Source organism: Peromyscus leucopus, chromosome 6 (assembly GCF_004664715.2).
Source record: "Peromyscus leucopus breed LL Stock chromosome 6, UCI_PerLeu_2.1, whole genome shotgun sequence".
Taxonomy (NCBI): Eukaryota; Metazoa; Chordata; class Mammalia; order Rodentia; family Cricetidae; genus Peromyscus; species Peromyscus leucopus.
The window spans coordinates 106,718,935-106,746,524 of NC_051068.1; the positions used below are offsets into that span (position 1 = coordinate 106,718,935).

The window sequence follows — 27,590 nt, forward strand, 5'->3', positions numbered from 1 at the left end:
AATGCCCCATCAAGTGGGCAGAGAGGAAGGAGAAAGAAATATATTTAAAAGTTCTCAAAAATTTACATCCTTTTTCATGCCTGTTTCTGCCCGTGTGTAGTTCAATAGGCGGAGGGCATGTGTCCAGGTTATCTCATTTTCTTTGAAGCAGTAATGAAGAGGTTAATTCATAGTTGCATTTCTATGTGAGTTTTATTTATGTGTGATGTGCTAAATATTCGTCTTTCAGTTTGAAGTATTTTCCCCAGGTTATGAGAAGTAAAGTGTTCATCACATTAGTGTTAGTTAAAATAGATCACTTAGATATATAATAAAGTTTGGATCAAAATTAGGGAGGTAGGATAGTTGACTCCTTGAAACTACAGAATGATATAGTAAAGTGGGGGAGGGAGCCTTCTGGGGCAGGGAGACCCGACGCAGTGGGAATGAAAGACAGGAGGGAGACGAGAGAAAAAGGCAGCCACAGACTGAGATCGGTCAAGCATCACATCTTTTTTTTTTTTTTTTTTTTTTTTTTTAAACATTCTGGCATAATAACATTTCAAGGATTCGAACCACCAGAACACCCGTCCTTTTCTTACTTAAAAAACCCCAAACGATAATGATTCTCTTTAAAAGAGTCTCTCCCGGCCACTCCAGGAAGATCATTTAAAAGCACGCGACCGGGCTGCGAAACTGAGCCTCCCTGCACCACGCAGGACCTCCCCTCTGTGTCTGGCATGGCTCTTCCCTCCTCAGCCAGGGAACCCAGACAAGTTTATTTACACACCCCCCCGCCCAGCGTGCACAAACACACCCGCAGAGAGCGAGGGCGCGAGGGGCGGGAACGCCCTCTTTTCCATCCCTTCCAAACAATTATCTGCCAGAGGGAGAAAAAAAAAAAAAAGCAAATCCTCCGCCGCGCCGGGTGCTGGCGGGGCGGCGGGCGGGCCGGGAAACGTGGCCGCGCCGGCGAGCTGGGGATTTGTGAAAAGGAGCGCTGGCCCGCGTGCGCCTCTTGTTCCCCGTGTAATTTGCAGCCAATCATCGGGAGGTGTCCGCGGCCTGCGTCCTGCTCACCTCGGCGCCGCGGCCCGCCCCCGCCCCCGGCTCCGCACCGCCTCCCTCGCCTTTCTCTGCGCTCCCCTCCCCCAGCCACCGCACACACGCGCGCGCACACACACACACACACACGCGCACACACACACACACACACACACACACGCACAAACAGAGCGAGGGGGGGAGGGTGAGAAAGAGAGAGAGAGACTCCCCGGCTCCCTCCCTCCCTCCCTCGCACACAGCGACTGGAGACGGACCGGGAGCAACGCGCTGGGAAGAGCAGAGACCACCGACAACAGCCCCGCGCTCTCCCACACACGCTCACACTCGGCGCTTTCCTCTCCACCCCCACCTCCTCCTCCTTCCACCCCCTCCACTAACACCATCTCCTCCTCCTCTCTGCAACAAGAAAAAAAAAGCCATTTACAGGTATTTTTTTTTCATCCGCATATTTATTTACCCCACCCCCCCATCCCCAACAGTTTGTTTACAAGTATTAAAGTTGTAATTGGGAGCTGCCAAGACACATCTGGATTTGTGTTTCTTTGTGTTAGGGGGTGATGTGCAACTAATTAAAGGCAGACTGGCAGCGTCTGCAAATTCTAAGGCTCCCCAAATAAAAAGAGACTGGTAAGTGATTGTTCTTTCTCTTCCTCTGGCTTTTTCCCCCTTCTCTCTTTCTCTCTTAAATGTTTGCTGTCCGGTGGGATTGTAAAAGTAGATTAATGCTGGACTCCAGCAATAAAAACCCGTGGCTGTATTAATTAATTAATTAATTAATTTGCACCCGCCCCTCCTCCTGAATGTTAAATATGACCTTTGATCTCCGTGTCTCTGGTAGACCAGACATACAGTATTAGGCATGTACAGTCACATTGTTCAGAGGCAAAGCAAGATCATGAAGTATGGATGTTTAATTTAGCTTTAGTATTAGAACTATAGTTATTGGTGTGTGTTTTATTTTGTTGCTAAATAAAAGCCAAACAATAGCTGTGGCTGAGATACCTTTTTCATGCTCCAGGAATGCATTGATTAAACAATAATGACCTGGATACTGGGCACAATCATTTTCTACAATTTCTGGTGGCATTGAACCTAGAGGTGGGAAGGGGGGAGGTGGTGGCAATCAGAGAAGCAAGGACAGCTTGTTTGGAAACACCACACTAAGACTCTGAAAGGGGATATTAAATTCTGTCTTTATTTTGGAACAAGGTCAAAAGACTAAAATGTTAAAATTGTCCCTCTACTCACTGTGATGATGCCCTATTGCATGGTTGGCCTAACTAGTTTTTAGTGAGTAGCAGTTATTATGGTCTTGCATCTTCAATGTGATCCGCAGAAACTGAAGCTGTATGCATATTCTTGCTGTGTCTTCCCCCAGACCTTGGCAAGTGTCAAGAATATTTAGCCAGGAGGATCTGGGGGCACCTTTGTATTGTCAGCAGACCTCTGAAGGAAGCAGTTTCTCCTAATGTGAAACCACAGAGGTGGTTCCTGAGTGATTAGGGACTTGCTGTGATTGAAGCATGCCTGCTAGCTTCTAATCCAGCCTGGGAGAGGTTCCTTATCTTGATTTACTTTGCCTAATAGGGATTTGTTTACATGAACCCATTTTTTAGGGTGCCTCATCAGTAGGTCTTGAAGTTTTTACACTTGGAGTTTGGACATAAATGGTTCATTAATCTAATTATAAGCATAATTACTATAATTGATATGCATTTGAAACTCTGAAAATTTGAGACAGACACTACTAGGCCTTCAGTTAAATTCCCTGAAACTCCACCTTCTAGACAAATCTATAGGCTTCAGAAGATGCCAGAGAAAGGTACTCTGGCAAAAAAACAGGGAACAAAGAAACTGATGGTTTGTTTTCTTTTTTTTAGGTGAATATACATTTTACATCTTGGCTTTAATTCTTAAATGGCTGTGGGGTACCTCTCCCCCCTTAATAAGCAACCGAAATACATCTTCCTAAAGCTTAATGATGGCCTATAAGCAGAGAGAGAGAAATGCAAATACCCAGTTAAGATTAAACTTTCCTCTTAAAAAAAAATAGCAAAAGGAAGAAAAAAATCATCTTAATGGTTCTTTGGGTAAACAACACCTGAAGGGAATCTCCCTTTCACTCTATGCAAAAATCAGTGTTGGTGAAAGATTTTTAAAAAGTCCCTTGCTTTCCTCTTTTCTTGGGAAGAGATAGCAATCTCCATTAGAAATGATGGGGGGTATTCTTACAGGGGCAGCAGACAGTTCTGAGTCTGTGACACTGCTTGTGTTTGAGATCTATGTATACATATTCCGTCTTTCTCTTTCTCCTTTCATTTAAACAACTAATACACCACCCTCTTGCCCCAGCCAAGCCCCACCACCAAATGGCTTGTACAATTGAGACCTGTCCTTGGTCCATTGAATTAAGACCCTAACAGAGCCAGCTGTGCTGGGATTCAAACTAATGACCACAGACACAGAAGGACACTGTGGCAGCTGGTAGTTCTTTTTTTCCCCTGCCTCTTTAGTTCAGATTGTATGTGGGCAGTCTTGTAGCTCTCAGTTGTATTGTGTTTGCTTACAGTTTAGGCTCGGATGTATTGTAGACTTTCTCAGTACTTCATTTGCTAATTTCCTGCTCGTTTTCCTCATAGGACCATTGCTGTTTTCTACTTTACAACATTTGCATGCCCAGGCAGCACTTGTTCACACATTTCATAATGTTTAAATGCCCTCTGCTTATAGGTAGTATCGCCCTCCCACCCCTGATTTGCATGTCTTTAGCACTCCAATTGCCCTTTTCCCTCGGCATTTGTCACCCCCGTCTTTCCTCTTTCCCTGGGTACTCTAGCTATTAATACGTTTTTTCTCAGGAGGGTTACAAGAATGGGGGTGGGTGGTGGGTGGGGAGGAGCTGTGTGGTGTGCTGCGGGGAGGGAGGGAGGGAGCAGGGGGTGGGAGTGTTAGGGGGTGGGGGGGTCACGTCTTGATGATTGTTATGCAAACGACCCGACTGGAGAACGTGGGAGCTTTCTGTGGTGTCTGCAGTGGGCTAGCGAGGGTGGCTGTTTATTTATTTTTAAATTTTTCCTCGTGCAGCTCGTTGGAATGACTTTCTTTATTTTAGTTGTAACAGTTGGAGGATAATGCAAAGGAAGACACTGCCTGGGAATTCACCGTCTGTGGACATGCGCCCCAGAGAGGACTAAAGCAGCCCTCACCTTGCTCTCCCAACCCGGATCCCCCTTTCCTGCCCGGCCCGGCCGGTACCCCGACCCCACCATCACCCGCTTCCCTCCCTCCCACCTCTCCCCCTTTCCCACCCAGGTGTCGGACCAGGCGGTCCCCACTTCCACCCTGCACCCCTTCTTCCCCCCCTGCACCATGAACACCAATGTCTGCGTGGAGCCCGGGCCGAGCCCGGAGGCCCCGGGCTTGCCCAAGGAAAGCCACCTGCCCGAGGGGGCCCTGAACAGCCTTGTGGATTACAACTCGGAGATGGAGCGCTACCGCTCCTTTGCCACCTCCTTCTACAAGACCAACGGGGGCGCCTTCCCGCAGGCAGCCAAGATCGCGCGCATCACCACCCCCATCTTCCCCAGCAGCGCCGCCGCCGCCGCGGCCGCCGCACGCATCGGCATGTCCCCGTGGAACTGCGACAACGCGGCCACCGCCGCCGCCACCGCGATGCTCTGGGGCAGCGGGGGCGGCGGCGGGGGCGGCGGGGGCGGGGGTGGGGGCGGCGGGGCCGGCAGGAAATCCTCCTCGGCCGCCGCCTCCTCCTCCGCCTCCTCCTCGGCGATCCTCCCCGCCGCCGGCGGTGGCGGCGGCGGCGGTGGTGGAGGTGGCGGCGGCGGCGGCGGCGGCGGCGGCGGCAGGACCAGCATGCACCACCGGAACGACTCCCAGCGGCTGGGGAAGGCTGGCTGTCCGCCAGAGCCGTCGTTGCAAATGGCAAATACTAATTTCCTCTCCACCTTATCCCCCGAACACTGCAGACCTTTGGCGGGGGAATGCATGAACAAGCTCAAATGCGGCGCTGCTGAAGCAGAGATAATGAATCTCCCCGAGCGGGTGGGGACTTTTTCCGCTATCCCGGCTTTAGGGGGCATCTCATTACCTCCAGGGGTCATCGTCATGACAGCCCTTCACTCCCCCGCAGCAGCCTCAGCAGCCGTCACAGACAGTGCGTTTCAAATTGCCAATCTGGCAGACTGCCCGCAGAATCATTCCTCCTCCTCCTCGTCCTCCTCGGGGGGAGCTGGCGGAGCCAACCCCGCCAAGAAGAAGAGGAAAAGGTGTGGGGTCTGCGTGCCCTGCAAGAGGCTCATCAACTGTGGCGTCTGCAGCAGTTGCAGGAACCGCAAAACGGGACACCAGATCTGCAAATTTAGAAAATGTGAAGAGCTAAAGAAAAAACCTGGCACTTCGCTAGAGGTCAGAGGAGATGATTTCTTGTTTCCCAGTCTTGCCCCCTCCCCGCTCACCCCCTTCTCCTCTCCTCCGCAGGGTTTCTTGTCTGGCTTCAAGACACAGCACCCCCTTTTCTGAAGCTTCTTGCAGGTTGTGACATAGTGTCGTAGGTGGTTTGCAGAGGGCATGGCCTCTACATCACCCTCCCAGCTGCACTTCACCTGGAACCGCCCTTCTTCCAGAGGGTGCCCCTGCTTTCTTACCTCTGGAAAAAAAGCAATTGGTCTAAGAATCCGAAGTTTTACATTTGAGTATGGTTAATATTTTTCCCTTGCTGGCTTAAACTGTGCTCTGAGGAAAACCCCAAACAAATAGATCTGCCCAAAATACTGAACACATCCACCATAAATACATATATGGCTAAAAAAGCACTTACTAGAGGCCCAGAGCTAACACTACACACGTGGTACACAACCTACATTATATGCATACATACATATGTGTATATACCATCTATCATACATATCATATATTTATATGTGTGAGTGTGCATGTGTGTGTGTGTGTGTGTGTGTGTGTGTGTGTGTGTGTGTGTGTTGAAATACCTGGACTCAAGGGAGGATTTTTACCTTTTTCCTTGAATAATTTTCTCCTTAGTCTGATAGAATTTCTGTTTTTTATTTTTCTTGATTTTTTTTTTTTTTGAGCAAGCAGAAATGTTATAGAGAGGAGCTGATAGCCACCAGCCATTTTTTGAGATGTGACTAGGTGAAGTGGTAGTTATTTACTATTATAGCTAATGGGTGCTTTATTTTTTAAATATTTTATGTAGTTCCAGGAAAACTCACTGTTGTTGTTGCTTTATTTTTATTTTTTTACATTTCCTTTGGGTTCTATATCTGACAAAGTATCTATTTTGTGATTTCAAAATTAAACAGCGATGTTTTGGTTGATACCATATATAGTAAATGATAGTTTACTTCTATAGGTCTTTAAAACAGACATTAGTCACTTAAGTAATGCTAAAATTAGGCTTTTAACTACATTCCAAATTAAGATTGATGTACGTGAGAAACATTTTATTTGATATTCTAATCAAAACACGAAAGAAGAAATGCAAAACTACAGGTATATTGTTTGGGTGACATATTAAGAAGGAACGATGGACAGGCGGTCACAGTCTATGATGAAATAGAGAGAGCAAGGTTAGTATGCTTGTACATATGTGAGACTGGGTCCTCACTTTACTGTTTGGGAAGGTCCTGTGGACTACAATGCAGGTTGAGAGTGACTGTCGAAGTCTGTTCTGAGGAATACTTGCACATTCTTTTAAAAATTAGGAGCATGGTCTAGGGATGTTTTCTTTGAATCATTGAGAATTGGAGTTTCAAAGAATAATGGAAAAAGTTCAAGATCTTGCTTCAGGTTCGACTACAAAGAAGATGGATCATTTTACTTTGTTGGGTCCAAGCCAAGGCCAAGGGACTGGGATTTGCAAAGTCAGAAGCACCATGGACCGCAGTCCCATCACGATATTGCATGTATTTCTCTTTATAACGACGCCATGTCTTCTTGGGAACTTTAATTTCACCACAGGTTGCTTCATTGTTCTTCCTTTGGGCAACTCTGGCCCAGCAAAGATAACAGCAGCTACAGTGCAGGTTCGTGCATTTTTCTCAGAATGGCAAAAATTAACTTTTGAACTCTCTTTCACTGGTGAATGTACTGTGACTTCTCTAGGTCTGGAAGACCATGGAAAATTAAAAGTCACCTTGCATTGTAGTTTCCTGCAAAGGCCAGTGAGTAGGACTATATGGCTTCTGTTTTCTCTTTGAAGAGTAATGTGTAGCTTGATAGTTTGGGCATTGTTAGGCCTCAGCTTTAACTACAGTCGCTGTACCACCCTGCACACCATTGCAGAGAATGGAGTGGAGAGGACCACGGGATGATTCTCACTTGCTTAGACAGTAACCACTCCAGAGGAGTTGCCTATGAGTTCTAATGGGCTTTTGGACAGGCTTCTAGGCTGGTATGTTCATCTAAACAGGCTTCATATATTCTCTCTCTCTCTCTCTCTCTCTCTCTCTCTCTCTCTCTCTCTCTCTCTCTCTCTCTCTCCTCTCTCTCTCTCCCTCCTCCCTCCTCTCCCTCCCCTCTCTCTCAATGTTTTCCCACTAACTTTAATTTTTTCATGATTTCAAACATCATAGAATAATTTTTGATTTCAAAAGTTAGCATGCACAAAAATTTTGGGGCCCCTCAGAAGGTGGGGAGTGGATGAGGGAGAATGCCCATTTCCCTTTGCAGATGTTTTCCTGACCCGAAGGTTCCTTCCTACCAGAGCATGGGCTGTGGTTCAAGGCCATGATCATTAATGGAATACTGGGCAGAATGAAAGGAAAAAAGTTTTCAAAGTTGTTTGAGTGTTTATCTAGGTCACGAATAAGGTGATTTCAGTGTGGTTACCTCAACCCCGCATGCAAACTCAGGCTACATTTGTAGGAAACTTCTAGGGCTTCTGTACAGAGCAGAGAGCTTGAATGACTGAATCAAAGCTGGAAAATCCCCTGCAGAGCTGGTTTCCTGTCTCTAATTTGATCCATTATCATCTCAGGAGATGTTTGTGAGGGTAGATGGACTTTTGTTTGACGGTCTGGCCTTGGATTTTAGTCATAAACTTAGTAGCTAATACTTGTGGCTATAACTTACGGACACTTGAGAAGTGAACGTCTGCATACTAATCACAACTCAGATTCTTACTTAGCACTGCAAACCTGTGATGTGTCCTCCTTCTTCCCTTTGACCTGTTCTTAGTTCAGACACTGAAGGCATTCTCAGGTTGCTTTCGGGCTGTGTAAAACAAGATTAAGAAAGATTCACATGGATGTGCTGGGATTTGAGCCCACATTTTCTTAAGCCCCTTTTCCTAGCCTTCCTTTAAACACGACCTATCCCTGCTTAGTCCCATTTTAAGAGTAACTGATGTTTATGAAACCGCCCCTTGTTGGCACTCAGTGTGGTGATGCCCATGAAATAGTGGGGGCTCTGTGCTGTGTACTGAGCATTTGCATATGTCGCTGCTCATTCATCAATCTCTATATTAACAATTAGCCACTAATTGTTAAAAGCAGTTGATACAAATGTGTTATATTCCTGTGGGACAAAATTTAGTTTAAAAATGTATGTCCTTAATTAATATTAAGTTCCTAGATGTATTTAAAATGTGACCATGTAGGAGATTATTATGATATTAATTGAATACTTTATCTTGCAAAGGTAATCCTTCAGACTGTTTATATACGACCGGTATTTTTGTGATACAAAGATTTAACTTTTTAAAATATCCCAATCTAATGTAACTCCAGGGATAAAGTTGTCCCATGGGCAAGCCAGGCCTCTTAGTCCCTGAACATTGTTCAGGTGACATGATTGATCTCTGTGGGACAGCATTAGAGACCACACAGATCTGGTTTCTCTCCCATTAGTTGATTTATGGAATTACATTAGCGAAGCTGTGCCTCTGGGAGGTTGCCCTGCCCCCACCCCTGCTCTTCCTGCTGCCACTTTATAGAGAAGGGGTGGAAACACTGGGAATCAGAGGGAAGGATGGCTTTTTTTCTTTCTCTTTTCTCTCATAAAAGAAAAAAATGTGTGTTGATGTACAAGCCCACAATATTGTTTCTAGAAGCTAGCTTGAGATTCTCAGGGACTGGATGACAAACATTTTGATATTATCAAGTCAAACTAAATAACTTTACTTAAAAGAGTCTTTTAGAAAGGGAGAGACATACTAAATACAGTTTTTAATTTCTAAGGACCTCGACCAATGGCAGCTGTGAAATTCTGGACAACACACTGCTGTAATTTGTGCAGGATGATGGCACCTGCCTGCTGAGGAAATTCATTCGTAGACCACATCTAAAGTAGAGCAGGGAAAATCAGCAAACAACTGAACATTTCCTGAAGTTTTGAAGTTCAGTGATTTTTTTAAATATGTAGATATACATAGATATGATATTAATCTTTCATATTTTAAATTGAAACAGATTTTGATTTGTGACTTCATCTAATAATTTCAAAATGAGTTTTCAGTTTAAGAATCAAAGTCTGCTAGTAGGAAATATTTTTAATGCAAAGATGCAATATGTATTGGTTATAGGAGGGGGAAGGGAAAAAATTCAATAAAATGACCAAATATTTGTTATATTAGAATGTAACAACAAGACAATCAACGAGCACTCTCCAGAATCTATGAATGATAAGGAAAAGAGCTCAGGAAAGTTCAGTTTTGATCAAAGCCACAAGACACCTTCATCATGAAGACGCTAGACTACCCATTGAACCTCATTAGATTCCGTCCAAAGGAGTTAAGACTGTTTTTATGTTTTGTGTACAACAGAGCTCATGTTGTACATAGTAAATCCATACAACTCTTATCTGTCAGTTAAAAATATAGTTGCTTATGAAAATAGGATATTGCTTCCTAGATGAAACCAATACTCTGATCCATCTAAACAGCATGGAAAAATCTAAGCAGTATTTTATGGGATAATTGGAAATAGTGAAATAAAATTGAAAAAATCCATTTACAGATATACTATATAGAGAATATTTCTTGAAACTTCTGCATCATCAAACAAAATATAAGCAAACAGTCAGAAAAAACAAAAAAAAATTCTTGAACAGCATTGAACTTTAGCTTTTCCTTTGATCACAGAGCTGTTTGATGAAGGAGGGATATTTAGTGAGGAAGGTTGTAAAGGTGACTTAACTTGAAAAGTTTTAATGACTTCATTATGGAATCACTCTTCTGTGAGCCAGTCTGTTTTTCTTTTGGATGGAATGATGGAATTTCACACGGTCAGACTTATAGACCGGTGTAGAACAGTTCAGCGAAGTGATCTGTAAGACTTTAAAAAGCCTGCAGGAACGATAGAGATGCCTGCCATAACTTCTCCAAGTGGAACATTATTTACCATTGGAAACTGGAGACAGGAGTCATGGCTATGAGCCCTGAAACCTTGTTGGGATGTTAATTTTTGGATACGAAGTTAAACATTTACCTATTTTAATATTTCCCAGGAATAGGCACAAATATGTTTTTTTAGACTTGGGGGTCTGCTTAAAATCTATTATTCAATCAGAATTGATCAGATGATCTGAATATATAGTTCACCTTTACCAGAAAACAGTTCCCTTTAACTTTGCATTGAAAAACATTAATAAGATGGTGTCCTATTCAGTACACTTCACACAATCAGGGTGTGTTTCAGTTTCTTATATTATACAAAATACTAAAAATTTTGTGATATACTCAGACAGCGATATCTAGATAAAGTAATAGGTTGAAGCTAAGATGTATTTAAATATATTTTTCTTCAATTAATAAGTTAATTTATGAAAGCAGAAGTGAGCTCTTGTGCAGGGTAATGATTGGTAGTATGTTTTTCAGTCACTGGCAAGGATATTACATGATTTGGATAGAGGGAACAGAGCAGTCTAAAAAGTAGTTTTTATAAAAAACCTCACGAATATATTTTGTATAACCTGTGAATGCTGTGGGTATGTGAGTGCATAATTTTGTTCCTTCAGCTCCACTTCAGTGTTTATGCCTACCTTATACTTGTTATTGCCCTAGTACCCTTCCGAGTTTCAAGGTACCTGTGGAAGGGTGTGGAGGTGATTTTTATCCAAGTCATATCTTGTTCCATCACATGCAGAGAGACATCTGTCCAGAAACTGAATTATTCTGCAGGGTAACTGAAAATCCTGCTTCCATCCAGCATTATGTTTTCTGTTTGCTATTGAGTTATGTTGCATCATACTTCAGATGCGACAGCCATTTAATAATGTTGAGGACTCATCTCTGCAGGGCTTGAAAGGATTCTAACAGGCTTGTTGACTTCTACTTTAAAGCATTATAAGGAACATTTTTTTTTTCATCTGTTAAACTTATGTATTGTGTCTTAGTTTCTTTCAGGAACTTGAGAATACATAAATAGGTAGAAAATCAAGCTCACTGGCTCCCCTCTCTATTTTTTGAGTATTTATCTCAAATGAAATTTCTTACTAATGGTAAAACAGTTATTTTTTTCTGAATAAGTCATGATCACTGTATTTTTTATGAAAAATCATATATAAATGACATTCAGGAAAATGTAACACTTATTTACTGGCTTTTCTTTTTTTTTAAGTTAAAAAATAGTATGGGGGTCATGTTGTCACATAGAAAAGCTGTAAAAAGTGCTTCTAGCCTCAAGAAACTTCTTAAATGAACAATGATTAAGCACATTACACAGTTTAACCACTGAGGGAGTTCTAGATGTCAGTTCAAGAGAACCAATGTAAGGAAAGGGTTAAATGCGTCCTATAAATACCAGCCAGAGAACATATTTGATATTGAAAAACTGAAATGTATATATTAGCAAACATTAGTAGGTAGAAGATACAGGCATGCATTTAGGGTACACGTGAAACAAGTAAATAGGATTTTGAGATTAAAAAGTCGAGTGACTACAACTCAGTGGAGTCTGTTTTTTGTAGTTGTTTCCTCCCCCATAGGGAAGTTTTGTGAAGTGGTGAGATGGTGACTGTTTTTAAGCAGTTATATAGGAAAGCTAGTGTTCCTAAGAGGAAAAGGTTAGAGGCCCTAAAAGAAGTAGAATTCAACCACCAAAGATGATATTTTTTAGCTAAAAAAAAAATAATCAAAATAGGATGCTAAACACTATGTAGAAGGACATTTCTCAAGATGGAGTGTTTACTCCTTCATTCTTCCAGAAGTTTGAAATTCTGCAGAGATTGGAAAATAGGACAAAAGGAAGAAACAAGGCTCATGATCTGACTAATGCATTTGATTTAAGAATGAAAACTGAGACCTTAGCTTAGGTTTTAGGTTTAGTAGTGACTGAATTGGAGATGAGGAGGTCTATGTCACAGCTGATGTTATTTTGACTTACGCCTTTGAATCACTTGGTGGCTTAATCCCAGAGTACAGCTAAAATACTTCCAAGATTAGTAGGATCCCATCTGAGTCTCATCTGCATTTAACTTATATTTTACAGGGCAATCTAAAGCATTGAGAAAAGTGTTGAACAGGGAGAAAACTGCTGAGAGTGTTCTTCCTTGCTCAGCATACCAGGCCATAACTCGATGATTGATAGAAGCATCCAAGGAGTAGAGATCAAATAGGAGAGAACATGATGCATGCCTGTAGAGCAGGAAGAGTGATGGGCATTTCTGTGGATTTCAGCAAATCTGGCAAATTCTGAAAAAGACCTATTTTCTCTAAAACTTCATAAAGTAGAAAGTGATGAAATAACTTTTTTTTAAAAGAAAGAAAACCCCTGAAATGTAATTGTTGGAAATGGTAGTGTTTAGTGATGGTAGAACAGTGGTCGAAAATTTATAGTGCTGGGAAATGAATGTTGAGTGGAAATGTTTCTGTAGGCTTCAATGAGGTACATTAATGATTTTGATGGAGTCAAGAATAAGAAAAACTGAGACACAGAGAGATGAAAAGTCAGTTGCAAAATCTTTTATTAAATCTTAAATATATTGCATCCATTTCTAATGCATAGAAAACAAAATAGAGAATGCTGGCTTATTTCCATATTCAAAGAAATGTGTTTTATATTTACTGAAAGGCTGCTTTGTGTAGAATTCGAGATCATTTTGAAGTGTGGTACTTTCTTCTTGGGAGTCTTTTCATACAATATGGATGTGTGATATGATGGTGAGTTGAGCTTGATGCTGACTTTTTCAAGTCACAGGTGACAGGATGTTAGACTAGTACAGCCTAGTACCAAAGGCCCATGAGACCAATATGTTGGCTTCTCAGTAGTACTTTAGAAGTAGAATAAAGTAGAATGGAGCAGAAAATATATGGATGTACCACAGGCAATGAGTGTTGTTACGTTGTAATTTCAAGTGTGTTAGACTGCTGTGTATAATATGAACCTGTTGACTATTTTCTAATAAAAACGGAAAGAAAACATTAATAATATCAATAACACAATTGAACAAGGTTATAGTGAGGGAGGAAATTATATTTGAACATTTGTTAGCAAGATAAGGAGTAAAATATACATGTTTCTATAAATGACATGCTTTGATTCTTCAAGGTAGGCCTGTGTTGTGCATTCGTGGTACTGCTAAGAGTATGGTAAAACCCTTGATAAACTGTATTCAGCTAAGCATATCTGTAGGCAGGGGCTGCTACTTTCTAGTGCCTGAATGTAAGTTCTGTAGACATAGACACACACACACACACACACACACACACACACACACACACACACACACAAACACACACAGCTGTAGTGAGTGTCCAGTCTTAAAGAACCATTTTTCTTTATTCCTAACTGTCCTCTGTCTGTACCTTTATGATTCTCTAACTCTAGGTTGTAGCTTGTTTTTGTTTGTTTGTTTTGTTTTTTTAATTCTTAGGTGGCCACCAACCAGGTCCCAAATAAATACACAGAGACTTATTCTTCCTTATGAATGTTTGGCCTTAGCTTGTTGCTAGCCAGCTTTTCTTAGCTTAAATTATCCCATTTATGTTTTGCCTTTGGGCTTTTACCTTTCTCTATTCTCTATTCCTTTCTTTCCTTCTTATTCCATGACTGGTTGTGTAGCTGGGTGGCTGGCCCCTACTGTTCTCTCTTCCTCTTCTCAGTCCTACCTCTTGTTCTTCTATTCATTCTCTCTGCCTGACAGCCCTGCCTACCCTTTCTCCTGCCTTGCCATTGGTCATTCATCTCTTTATTAGAACAGTCAGTTGTTTTAGGCAAGCAAAGTAACACAGCTTCACAAAGTTAAACAAATGCAACAGGAAAGAATGCAACACATCTTTGCATCATTAAACAAATATTACACAGCATAAATGAATGTAACATATCTTAAACTAATATTCCATAACACTAAGTCTTAGTCCTTTACCCAAGGTTCTTAGTTACGTAATCTTGTGTTCAATCCCCATCTAAGAAATGAACTAATTATAAATGGAACAGTTGAAATTTTAGAGAACTCTAGAAACAACAGCACACTTGTGGACATGGGTCACCTTGGTTTTGTCCTCCATACCTGGATAAAGGACACAAATGGATATATGGTGACTGCAGTGCTACTGTGGGTGGTGCATGATGTCATCCTAAGATTTTCTGTTGTGTTTCCAGGTGTATGGTTAGGTTCTGAATAAGAGAAAAGGGAATGTTGGAAGAAACAGAGGGTGGACGGAGGACAGAGGAGTGAGACCCAGGCTGCAAGGTTACAGCAGACAGGAAAAGCACTAAGCTGCTCTAGGTCACTCTTGAGTCTTTTTACATCCGAAATGAACAGAGATTGTTAATGCTTTACAATCTGTGAGAAGATGGATGTGGGATTAGATCCACTAGAACCATTCAGAGCTCTTTTTCTTCATTCACCACAATGGAAAAATTAGTTCCAGGAAAACTAGCTTAGCATAGCTTAGCTTTTCTTGCCTTTGCTGAATTCTCTCCAGCCCTCCCTTCCCTGTTCTCCTTTCCTTTCTTTTCCTCTTTCAATTTTCTCTTTAAGGATAAAACTCAACTGTTCAGGTAGAAACATAGGAAGGCCAAGGTGAGAAGACAAATCCTCAAAATTAATTAATGATAGTGTTTAGGGAACTAAAGGCATCTATTTATAAACAACCAAGTATTCAAAGATGTTAACACAATTTTAAAATGATTATAAGAAAAGTTCCTGGAAAAATACTGAATTGAACATATAGAAAAGATTTCAGAATGATGGTGAAAAGATTATTGCTTACTACATATTATAAACAAATCCCAGGACTAAAAATATAGGCTTACTAATTTTCTTTAAGAGTTATTATGTTTGCACAAAAATGTAGAAAAACCCATGAATATTTCCTGAGGGCGAATTTGAACCTATAGGCTAAAGTATTCTGGGATGTGGTGATACTCTGATGTCAAAGCCATGGAATCCTTCATGTGTGTAGCCTCCTAGTGTAAATGAACTTAAATATACTTTCAGTAATTGAGGATACATGTAAAAAAAAAACTTGAATGAGTTTAATTATATTAATTCTTGGCTTTATATTATTTATTTAAAAATATTAATAAGAAAGATGAAGAAGTCAGAATAATTGTGAACATTCTTTGAGCTGGCGATTCTTAGTTGAAAGCAGAGGGATGAGAGAGAAGAGGCAAAGAGAGAGGAGGAGAAAATATTGGAAGAGCCAGGCTGCAAAGACCTCATGGTGTTCTTGGGAGCATGTGTCTAACCAAGAGAATTATTTTGGTGATGACATCTAATTGGCAGAACTACTTAGAATGATTGTTCTCTGAGTTTCTCTGAGCAATTTAGGTGCATAATACTCTCAGGGTTTCAGGGCAGGGTGTGTCAGTGGCTGAGTGTTACCTGAGTAGATACTGAACAACATGCCAGTGACCTCAATCAAAATATTACTCAACTTAAACCTTTATGTAATATATCAAAAAATAAGTAAATATTTCTCCAGATCCTAGGTCTATAGGAATGAAAATTCTGTAAGTAAGATGGGCCATGGATGATAATTGTAACTATTGTGTTTTGTTTTAGTAAAATTTAGAGGCTATTCAAACTAGCTTTGATAGCTTAAACATCTTAAATACTGTAAGTGATATACAATTTTCTGATGGTTATACAAATATCTCTTCTTGTTTTCAGTTAAAAAAAAAGTGGTGAACTTGATAAAAATCCATGGTTGTAACAAACATTTACCTCAAATTTCAAAATTCTTTAACAACTTCATCAGTTTTTAAAAAAGCATATTTCACCTAGAGGCAATATTTCAGACAGAAATTATCAGGGCAGCATCAGGGAGAGAGTGGATTTGAGTGTGTGTGTGTACCCAGAAATATACTCAAATCCTATAGCCAGATATATTTATATGTACCTACACTCTAATACAAGCTTGTGGATATATAAATAACCTTCTGTACATTATAAACAGTGTAGCTTAAATTTCATTAACCTAATTTTTACACATTTATTTTTGTAAGACAGTTTCATAGAGCCCAGACTGTCCTCTGCCTGTAGCCTGAGATCATCTTGCATTCTTGCTCCTCTTACCTGTACTTCCAAAGTGCTGAGATCATGGGTGCACACCACCATGTTCAGCTAAATTTTACAGTTTTAATTTCAATTTTACTTTTGTACCCCTGCTTACACATAAGATTAAAATTGTTATATACAGTCATTTTTGAAAAATACTTTCTTTGAAAAATCCTTTTTAAAATCTGTGGGTCATTAAAAATTTACTTTTTTCTCTATAGCACGTTGCTGCTGTATCATGGTGGATTTTTTTTTCTGTTCAAGAACATTTTAATCCCTTAAATACTTATTTATGTCACAGTAAGTTTACTCATTTGTTGGGCTGTTGTGGTTTTAAGTATTCTTTAACCAAATTTAATTTTATGTAGCATTTATCAAGTGTCATGTCTAAGGAAGTTAGTTGCATTAGATACTAGGAACAGAACGTGCATTGTCTTTGGGTTAATGGTGTCCATGTGTCATTTTTTTTCCTCTCTGACTCCATCTCTTCTTCAGTACATTTCTCTGACTCTTGTTTCCCTCACTAACGCTACCACCATATGAACTTAGTTCCTTGTAGTGTGGTTTATAGGTGTGTCCTTCTATTTACAGTTAGCTAGCTTTGCCTTCTAAACTCATATCACCTTGGTGGTGGTAATGAGGGTGGTGCTAGAGGGATAGGTAAGAAGGTGGAGGCAGAGACTCATTCCCAAAGTAGAAAGAGTAATAGGAGCAACTGCCACGGAGAATGGAGAGTAAAAATGCCGTTGTTAGCTCTTCACCATTGGCCAAAAGAATCCGAGTGTCGGTTTCTAAGGCCGGATGTCAATTTAGAGGCCAGGAAGGGTGAATGCACCTTTACAGTCACCGGTTTTTTAGTTAGTGCCTATCCTCCTTTAGCTATTACTAACTAGTGGTAGTATTAGTCTTGTTCTTATTTACCTCTGAATATTGACCAAAATAAGGCTTTATTATGTAAAATACGTGTGTGCTAAATGAATCAACTGTGAGGGGAGTGAATCTGATATGCTACACATTGTGTACATACATACTGCAGGTATATTGCGAGGCCTGAAGAACAAAGGCGAGGTGTCATTTTAGAGCTGGGAGAGGTGACTGAAGTCTATAGTCAAAGTACTACACAGGCTGAGGAATATGTTCACATCCACGGTATTGTATATGCAATACAATGCCTCATATCTCCAAGCAGATTTTGAAATTTAATAGGAAGAAATTCAATGTATGTAATGATATTTTATTATTATTTTATAGATCAAAACAGAAAAAAAAGGATTTTTTCATTACCAAGAATCCTTTTGTTTTTGTTTTTCCAAAAAAGAAAATCCTAAAGTTGAGAAGTAATATTAAAAGCTATTAAAAAATCTTTAAGTTGTAGTAAGAATATGTAGGTTCAAATATAACAAATATTTCAAAATTCAAGGCCTAGGATGCCCCTGAGTCCAAGAAACTGGTAGTGGCATTAACAAGAAAGCAACATCTCAGAAGGTCTCAAAAGAGGTTTCATTGGCTCTGTGCAGCCTAAAGTTGCTTTGACTTGGGCTGGAAAACATTTTCCCATCATTATATGGGAATCAGAAAACTGTTTTATGATATGTATTCCCTTAATAGTCATCAACAAGAACATGAACAATTATTTTTAATCAATGCAAGAATAATGTTATTCTCAAATTCTAGATCTTTGAAATCACTGTGTTAGACCCATCCTGTTTCACAGTCAAATGTGGAAGACCCAAGTGAATCATGGAAATCTTTGTTTTAGGAAGTAATGCAAACAAATTTTGGCAAATTATTTAACATTCTCAATTGAAAATTCTAATGCCATCTAAAATTTCAGTTTAGAATTTTATGCATTCTGAGGTGAATTTCAATGCCAAAGTTAATTTTTAATTTGGTCTTTGAAACCTCAGGTCTAATGTCATTAAAAAGTTAAATATACTGTGGTAAATGCTGCTACATTCACATTTATCTATTGTACCCAGATCTAAATGTCCAGCCTCCATACCCTCATTTGTATAGTTTTAGGTGCTCTGCTTGAAGCTTTCAGGAGGTGAATTTTCTTTAGGCTGCACATACTTCTAACAGGAATGGGCAGATAGATAAATGCAGGACCTGAAGATCTAAGGTGCCAGGGGTCACTTGACAGGTGCCAGAAAAGAGAAACCTCCAGGCAGAGCTTGGGGTGTCTGCATTATCTGAATCTCTTCTGTTTGTTCTTCATTACTCAGCAAAAATTCATACTGAAATGCATTTCAGCAGAGACAATATTTATTGTAGTTTTTTAGGTAAATGCAAAGTGTATTTGGCTTTGATTCATTCCGTCATTCCTTCATTGAAGGACATTGCTTTGCTTTGAAGCGTTACTTAGGGGATAAACACATGCCCTTCTTTCAAGCTTAAAGGTCATTCTCTAACTGGCCTCTGTCAGAATTCTTTGCAGCAGGCTTTATAGCAATGCCAAGAAGAGGGACAAGGGGGTGGGGTGGGATGAGGACCTGCAGATTTCCCCCACAGGCCTCCTGGGAGCCAGGCTACTCACACCTGCATGAGCAGTGAAGGCTGACTTAAACAATGTAATCAATTCAATTCTGTTCATTACCTCCCACCCCATTTCCTTCCAGGGGAATCTGGTCTTCCTGTCACTCAGGATAACTATCCCCTGCCAGCATCCCTGAGATCCACAAAGTCATAGCAATCTTATCAAGAGTGCGATTCCCCAGCGGGACTTTGAATGTATCTAACTTGGAGGTAGCTGGTGAGGGCATCTAATCCCTTCTGTTGATATGCTGAGCTTCCAAACAATTCGCAGTGGTCTTCTTACAAAGATGTCCTCCTTAGTTGACATGTGTCCAAATTTACGTGGACTGACCAGAAACCTATGATTTAATCCAGTAGTGGGATGGAAACAGAGTTGCTTCTAGTTGCTTGTTTGCAAATAACTCAGCCTCACCCTCAAGTAAATTTCTGGTGAGCCAAACAAAAGTTGGACAAAATGTTAGGTGTGGCAGCTTTGTGTAACCTCTAGGACACTAAAGGGTTTTGCTCTCTTTTAATTCTAAAATAAAACTAGCAGAGAAATTGTAAGTTTCTGATTAATGTTTGATAATTTGTTTCAATTATTGCACTGGTGGTTTTCCTAATTTTTCTTATGTGTTTTAGGTGATTCCTTAACTAACTTTTTTTTTTTTTTTTTAAGTTTCATTGCTCTTCTGTGATTTCACTGTGCACTGGGGTGAGGTCAGAAAGCATCCTCAGGTAGGGGTGGTTAAGATAAACAGAGAAGTTTTTAAAATGACTTTTCTTTACATTAAGATCTTTGAAGTCATGAAACTTAGCAAAACACATCACTGTGGAAACCTCTGCTTGGCTTCTCTCATGTCTCTTCCTGTTGGGTGAATTCTTAGTGCTAGCAAGCACTGAGAGAGGACCATCTTTTCTTTACAAAAGTGACCTTTGACTCTAGGTAGCATTTTAAAAGCTTGCTTTCACTAAATAGTACAAATAAATTGAATAGCAGAAAGGGGTAAAGGAAGTTAGAAAATAGATTCAAAAGTATGTCTAAGGCATAAGGACTCAGCTCATTTAAAAAACGTACTCTGTACTTTTTCTGTTTATCTTCATAAACATATCTGTTTATCAAGATACACGACTGCATAAGTATATATTTATAAACTTGTTTCCAGTTGGCATCTGAGAGTAAGTTGGCATCTCTGTCATACATATACACATAAATGTGCATATATATGAATATATATGCACATGTTTATTTTTCATATGAGAATCTGAGTGTAGATATATAATTGCATGGATACACTTGGATCTAATGTATCTTGTTAAAAATGACTACATTTTTTATAAATAAACTTACTTATATAGAATTTATTCTTAGTTGGCATCAGAAAGCAAGGTGGCATCTGGTAGAACTTTTCAGTTTTCATTTCCTGCTTGTGTGTGTTCATGTGTGTGCATCTGTGTGTGTGCCATGTGAGTGCCTATGTAAAAAATGAATGTTAGAATGGGCATGTTGTGTTCCTTATTGCTTTGTATAGTTCCTAAAGTAATGACTAAGTAAATGTAACTAGAATTGTAATTATTACATTTAGTATTCAAAAGTTAAATTTAGAAACTAGTTAAAGAATTTTTTTTCACAAACAACCAAATGATGGAGGTCTGGTATATACAGTGAGTGGGAGAAGACAAAATCAGTTAAATCATCAGTAGGAATCAATACCTAGTACAACAGTTGCTACTTTATTGAGTATAGTAGATCTCTGTGTGCTTTGTGAATGTACAATTTAGTTTTTTTACATATGCGTGCAAATTTGAGTTATGTAATTTATAGGAAATTAATTTGTCTTAATAGTTGAAGTTTTGATTGTTTTAGGGACAGTTTTTTAAAGCAGCTATTAGTGGCAACAGTATAAATGAAATTTGCCTTCTAAAACAGTTAATTTAGTCACTTAAACTTTTTTAACAATAGAGATACTTTAATATAGGATTAAGTTCTAGGTCTAAGACAAAGAAAGGCACTTGAAGTAAAGTAAGACACACCCCAATAGCATGGGTATGGGGTTCTCAAAGGAGAGTAGTCTAAAGTCAGACTGACAATGTACTAGGTTAATACAGATTTTTATTTTCAATTAGCATTATTATGAAAAGAGGACAACAACCAAATTACTTCAGTATGAGAAAGTAAGTCAAACCCAACATCCATTATTAGAACATTTTGTAGTGTAACTTTCCATTGTATTCTATTAGGAAATTTAAGTACTATGAATGTTCCTTTAAGATAAATACACACACACACACACACACACACACACACACACACACACACACACAGTGGATGGCTGGCTGGCTGGAAATATTCATTTAGCATTTCAGTTTGCCACCAGAAAGAAATGATTCACTCAGCTCTGATGATAATCTTGCATAGATTGCATATATATGTATGTACTTCAACTTTGTATATAAAACTTCAGGTTACTGCCTGGTGACATACTTGTTAGTGTAATGGGCAGAATAATTCAGTTATAGTCACTCTGGCTGTATAAAAGGCTTATATGTATCACATTGAAGATGACATATGTAGCTGGTTATGAATTTTAGCAATGGGTAAGATATATAAATGGAGATCATGAAAGATCTGTTTCCTGTGCCATGATGTGAATGTGCCATTTATGTGTAGACACAAAGATGATCAACTTAAAATGATGTGGGTTCCCTATGAGGCAGCTACAGAATTTACATACAGGTACCAGTTGCTCTTCCTATTGGTTAATACCTTGGACCTTCCCTTTATTCTCATTACTACATATAGCACAGGATGCATTTCCTGTATTTTAAATATCTAATGTGTTTAAGTCATTATAATCAGTATTAATAAGTTTGAGCATTTCCTCTTTTATTATATGTTGCTATATATGTCCTTGTGTTGTGTATGGTTGACTAAAACCATAGCTGAAATGTAAAGGAGAAAAATTAATTTTATATTGATATAGAAAGAAAGCTTAACCTGTTTTCTTGCTCTTTTTTTTTTATAGAGAACACCTGTTCCCAGCGCTGAAGCATTCCGGTGGTTCTTTTAAAACCGTAGTATATCTTATTTTCAAGGCATTTGGAAATAAAGGGCAAACTAATGTCTTGTTTTAAGAAACCACTTAGTCCACCATTGAAGAAAATATTCAGAAATTATTTTCATTTTATGTATAGGGTTTTCTTCAAAAAACAAGAGGAAAAGAAAAGAAAAAAGACATAAAAATACCAGGGAAGCTTGGGGAATTGGCCAGTCTATTTGCTTTCAATACACTGATCCTTCCTTTGATGTAATTTAGCTATACTAGTGAAGTTGTTGTCTATTTTGAAAGTGGCTGTAAAAAAAAAAAATAAGTTTGGGTAACCCCCGACTGTAAAATCATGTATCTTTGCAAAGTACATATCTATACTTCATTTTCAAATATATGTGATTCAGTACTGTAAACTGTACAGATAGCAGCTTGTATTTTGTGTGTTTAGACACAAGGAGACAATCATGTCTGAGCATCTATGGAGATTAACAGTTTGTACACAACAGTATGGTTCTGCAAGTTAAATCTGGAGCAATAAATTTTAGCTTTAAATATTTTTGCCAGTTGTTTGTAGAAGCAGCAGCAGCACTGGTGATAATTCATGCATCTTTCTGTAGAGACTGGATGGCCAGTTTCACAAGACTAAAAGATAATGCTGCATCCAGCAATTACCTTCAATTGTGTCAATGTAAGAGGGGAAGCTACTGTGAAGGTCTCAATTAATCTTTTGAGCACTATATTAGAGTAGTGGTTATGCACTTGCGTTGCTTACAAACGAGCTGTATAGAGGGTATACCCCCAAATACTTAGTGTAGTTGACTTGTTTGGGTTGCACTGTAAGGGGAGTACTCAGAATAGTTGGAAAATGCAGAATCAGTTGTATAATTTTTTATTAAAAAAAAAGTGTTTTCTAGGCTGAAGTTATCAGATCATAGAAAGAGAAAGTCATGCCTGACATTTTTTTTCCTAGCCATACACAAGCTGCCCAAGCTTTTTGATTCCTTGTTTATGTTTTTCTTTGGGAAGGGGTAGGAAAAGTAAAAACAGAAGAGTATTCATATGTTTTAATTCCATGAATAACACTGAATGGATAGGTTTAAAACAACACTTGAATGCATTGAAGCCTACTTTAAGACATGGCTGGGCATATTTTCAAGTTAAAAATAATTAAACACATTCATTAAAAGTGAGTCTTTTTGGTTTCTTTATCTTCCTTTCCACAGCCTCTCAGTTGAACTAGGGTTCTTCCCCCAGGCTCTCAGAGGACCACCCACCGCTTCCATCCCCATTCTTATCACTGGATGCTTTCTTTCCATGAAACAAGGCCACAGCGTGAGGTATTTGATAAAAACAAGACAACCCATCCCCCAGGATACTTTGTAGAACCCGGGCACCTTGTCCTGTAAGATTGGGTTTTCCTAGGACAGTCATGTTTCTTAAAGGACGCCTATCCCATTAAGACAAATATTTTGATTTTTTTTAATTAAACTGTAAGGATCAGTTTCAGGAATAAAATATAGTTTAGGAAAAACACATAGAATAAAAAAGTTGCCATGTTACTTCCATCTTTGTTCTTTGTGCCTGTCAAACAGGTTAGCAAGATGAGTCAGAAGAAAAGCCACAGAAGAGAGTGGTAGGTCAGTGAGGACTTGAAAGGGTGTCAAAGGCTGGCAGGGGAATATTTTTTAAAAATCTCGTTTTAGTGTTGAATGGGAAATGGAATTACACATTTTTTCTAAAGGCAGGTCAGGTACACCATCACTGGAGTGAGCACCTTGATGAGACCATGGTAGGTTTGTATGATGCCAGTGTGGAGTACCAGTGGGATGAATGTGCCTAGCTAGCATACCAATGCTTAGTCTGCAGTATGGTCAAGCAGTCTTTGTGAGGGAAATGCATTATGTATTACACCCACTTATGTTTAGAGAAAGGAATGAAATCATCAACAGCTGTATATTACTTTTGAGATAGCTTTCTACTCCATGTGTATTCCTTAGAGGGTTGGTAGTTCTAATTTCTGCTTCTGTTGTAGGACCAATGAGCGCTGTATGAGTTTGTCATTGTCCCATTGGTTCTGTTCTTCTCTCTGTGTGTGTCTTTACAATTTTTATTTTACTTTATTCTTACTTTTGCCAGTTTGTTAACTATGAGCACTTGGAAACTTATTTTCGCACTTGAATGGGAAGCTTCCCTTGCTTTTGTAAAAATGATTAGAAAGAAACAAACTTCTTTTCAGACTGTATTAGGCAAACAATAAGGAACTCATAGCAATGTATGGACAGTCAAAAACTCAAGTTGGTATTGCATGTCTTGATGTATTTTGGTTTGATTTTTTTTGCCTCTTTTTTTCCCAAGACAATGAATCTGTGTATTGTAAATGTGTTGTTTCACATGGCAGTTCATTTATTTTTAATGAAAGGAATTTGTTACTATAATGAACAGTGTGGCCTTTTTCTTTAATTCTCATACATTTTATTATTTACACTAATTTCTATTATGCCACACACTTTTTATGTTTTCACTTAAACTCAGTTTACGAGATGTAGGGTACATATAGAATTCTCACTGGTGATGGTGAAAAAATTATCCTTCTAGATTGCATCTAGTTTTCTTTCTCAAGTGTCTATGTATAGACAGCTTGTAGCCTTAGGGCAGTGACTTGAAGGTATGCATTTTCTTTATTCCAAAATATCAATGAAACATAACCTTTAACAGTTGATCACTGTATGTTTCATTTTCCATATCAAGGAAATTTAGAAATTAGCCATCATATTGTAGGTTGTATATATACAACTTAAAATTACATATCAGATATTGCTAAGGCTATTATAGAAATCTACACACATAAGAGTCCAGTCTTCAGTGGATGTCATGCCCTGGCAGCTTTTAAGGGGAGCCCAGGAGAATAAGTGGGACATTGCCACATAGTGTACTAAGTAAATGCTCCTCTTAGCTAGCCCTCAGCACTCCAGAAGAATACTATAATGCAGACCTCTGTCTTCTGTGACCTTCAGACTAAGGTGAGTTTCCTTCTAGTGGACTCTGTATGTCCTCATACAAACGGAGGCATACTCACAAAGTAGTACTGAATCTATCCTTGGGACATAAATAGAATCATCTTTCCCTAAGATTATGCATATGTAAAAAGTCTCCTGGTTGCTTAACCCCCAACCCTCAATTTCCTTCTAAGCAATCACAGGGGTGGGAGACGATGGGCTTACTATGAATTAATATTAAGTAATCACGAAAGGAAAGAAATGTGTCCATCCCTTGTTAGAACCCCTGGCATGGACGTTGTTCAATTAGTGCAAGAGCATATAAAGCCTTTAAGCTGATAGTATCAGTAATCAAAGAATGAGAAGAGGAACACAGCTAAATGAATGCATGATTCGGGGTCAAATATGTTGAGCAGAAAGCTGGAGTGGGTCTTTGATCATGGCGGGATTCGCAGCAATATCAAACAGTTGGTTCTCATGTAACAGCTAAACGTTTTAGATTTTGTTTTTATTAAATTTGGCATTTCACACTGAGATCTTTATTCCTAGTGAATAAAACACAGCTACTGTGTTCAGAGGGATTCCACTTCACAATTGCCAAATAGATATTTCAGGACATGGGCCACAAAGTGGACTCCTTTCCTGGTGTCCTCCTGTTCCAAACTGTGCAGTTATCGGTTACATTTTCTAATAGATATTTGTGTAAAGGTGTATGTAAGCTTGTGCAGTTATTTAAAAAAGCAGTTTTGGAAAACAGTGTATTTATTAAAGAAAAATCACTTATGGGGCATGTACAAAACTGTAAAAAAAATTTAAAAATCACTTCAATTTGCCCAGTAAAGTTGTTTTTGTGAAATTTCTGTGTTGTTAAATAAAGGACTTTAGTATTCAAAATATCTCCATTTTTCCATGGCAAAAATTTTATTTGTGGGATTTAAATGAATGAACACACAGTTCTGAACATCTAATATTGTTTATGGTATAAAGGTTTGTATTTCTGCATGTGTCCTTATCTTAGTGGTATGATGCTGTGTACAAATCTTTCATAAAATATGCTGTTATTGTTCTTTTTGTTCATCCCTATCTGTCTGTCTATCTATCTATCTAATTTATATAAAAAGAATATGATTCTTGAAAACTTGAAAAGACTAAGTTGAACATGAAGAAATGAGTCCTAACTACCTCCTCTCCTCATCCATTGTAAGCATGCCTGCAGAAAACACCTCAAGCCTTCCTGTGCCTTGAGTGAAAATCTTTAGTGATAACTCTTGGAGATGTTGTCCATGAAGAAATATGGCACAAGGGATTGTGTCTCTGTCCACTCCCTCTCATTTTGATTTGGTCTCTGCATTATGTTAATTTTTCTTGTAATGAAATCCTGGGGTCCACCACTATTCATTACCTATGTGCTGGACCTCTGTTCACCACTTCTCAGCACAAAGGGTTAATTTTACTTGATGCCTTTGAAACCACACACACACACACATATTCCAACCAGAACATGGTATTAAAACTTAGAAATCCTTGATATAGGAACACACAGAACTTCATACCATACAAAGACTTCGTGTTCATAGACTACCACCTGAGAAGATGGTTTATATGTATACTGGACACTGATTTGTGCATTGTTGGGGTTCCAAATAGAAAATATTTAGAACATGGCAACAGGATGGGATTTAGTAGAGCAAGAAAGTGAACTTCAATAATCCTAATTACAAGAAACTCCTAAATAAGCAACAATTTCTCAGGTAAGTCACATGCTTTTTTATTATATTTGCGTAAAAGTAACAGAAGTATGTCAAATATATTCAATTGGAATTTGGCAAATAGTACTTTTCTTTACTTCAATCTAGCAAAAATATGAATGCCTACAGGTTCATATGTGATGATGAGATGATTCTTCAAGAGTTTGAATAATTTGGAGAGAAGGAGAATCCATTATTAACTTTCCCAATATTGAACCAGATAATTTATATGGTTTCTACACACAGCATGGATTTTCCAAGTGTTTTGGTAAAAGTGTTTGTTTATGGTTTTATGCAGAACTTGTTTTCCCAGTCTTCTTTTATGTTTTGTTTGTGTGTGTGTGTGTGTGTGTGTGTGTGTGTGTGTGTAGAAAACTATTATTCAAATCTACCACTGTACACAATATAAGGACTTATTTGCATATGCTGTGTAAGTAGCACTTTTTTATTTGAGAATTGGGCCTCCAATCTTTTGTTCTGCTATGGTGGCTTGAGTTCTGCTTTTATGTCCTTCATAACTAAGATTATTTTATTTTATTTTATTTGCTTCTTTATTTTGCCAATTCTCAAGTCAGTGTTTCTTAACTTCTGTGTATTTGTGAGCTATTAACCACATTGCATGTTCACCCATGTCTTCCCCATGAGAGCGGTGGTGAAAATGTCCATGTCTTACAGGTGTTACAGTTCGCAAACTGGAGGCACTTTGCTGTCACTTTTCAAGAGTGCTGCTATTCAAAACCAGCCTGAGTCTAACCTGAGCA

General features: G+C 39.0%; 1 protein-coding gene across 2 annotated transcripts; it reads left to right on the forward strand.

The window, feature by feature from the left end:
• The first annotated feature begins 1,208 nt into the window (after nucleotides 1-1,208).
• Nucleotides 1,209-26,611, forward strand: Cxxc4 (CXXC finger protein 4). 2 transcript variants are annotated; one of them, XM_028857249.2, is made up of 4 exons: nucleotides 1,209-1,470; nucleotides 1,596-1,671; nucleotides 4,157-5,466; nucleotides 22,062-26,611. In XM_028857249.2, the coding sequence occupies exons 3-4, from the start codon at nucleotides 4,414-4,416 to the stop codon at nucleotides 22,104-22,106; spliced, it is 1,098 nt and encodes a 365-aa protein (XP_028713082.1). In that variant the 5' UTR covers nucleotides 1,209-1,470; nucleotides 1,596-1,671; nucleotides 4,157-4,413; the 3' UTR covers nucleotides 22,107-26,611. The 2 variants fall into 2 exon arrangements, with proteins under 2 accessions (XP_028713082.1, XP_028713088.1); XM_028857255.2 differs by lacking the exons at nucleotides 1,209-1,470; nucleotides 1,596-1,671 and having other exon boundaries at nucleotides 4,026-5,466.
• The last annotated feature ends 979 nt before the right edge of the window (nucleotides 26,612-27,590 follow it).

What these genes read in the sequence shown, in the direction of transcription:
- Cxxc4 (XM_028857249.2), top strand. Translation starts at nt 4,414, where the DNA reads ATGAACACCAATGTCTGCGTGGAGCCCGGGCCGAGCCCGGAGGCCCCG. An exon ending in AACCTGGCACTTCGCTAGAG is followed by an intron (nt 5,467 to 22,061) that starts GTCAGAGGAGAT and finishes TTTTTTTTATAG; the next exon opens with AGAACACCTGTTCCCAGCGC.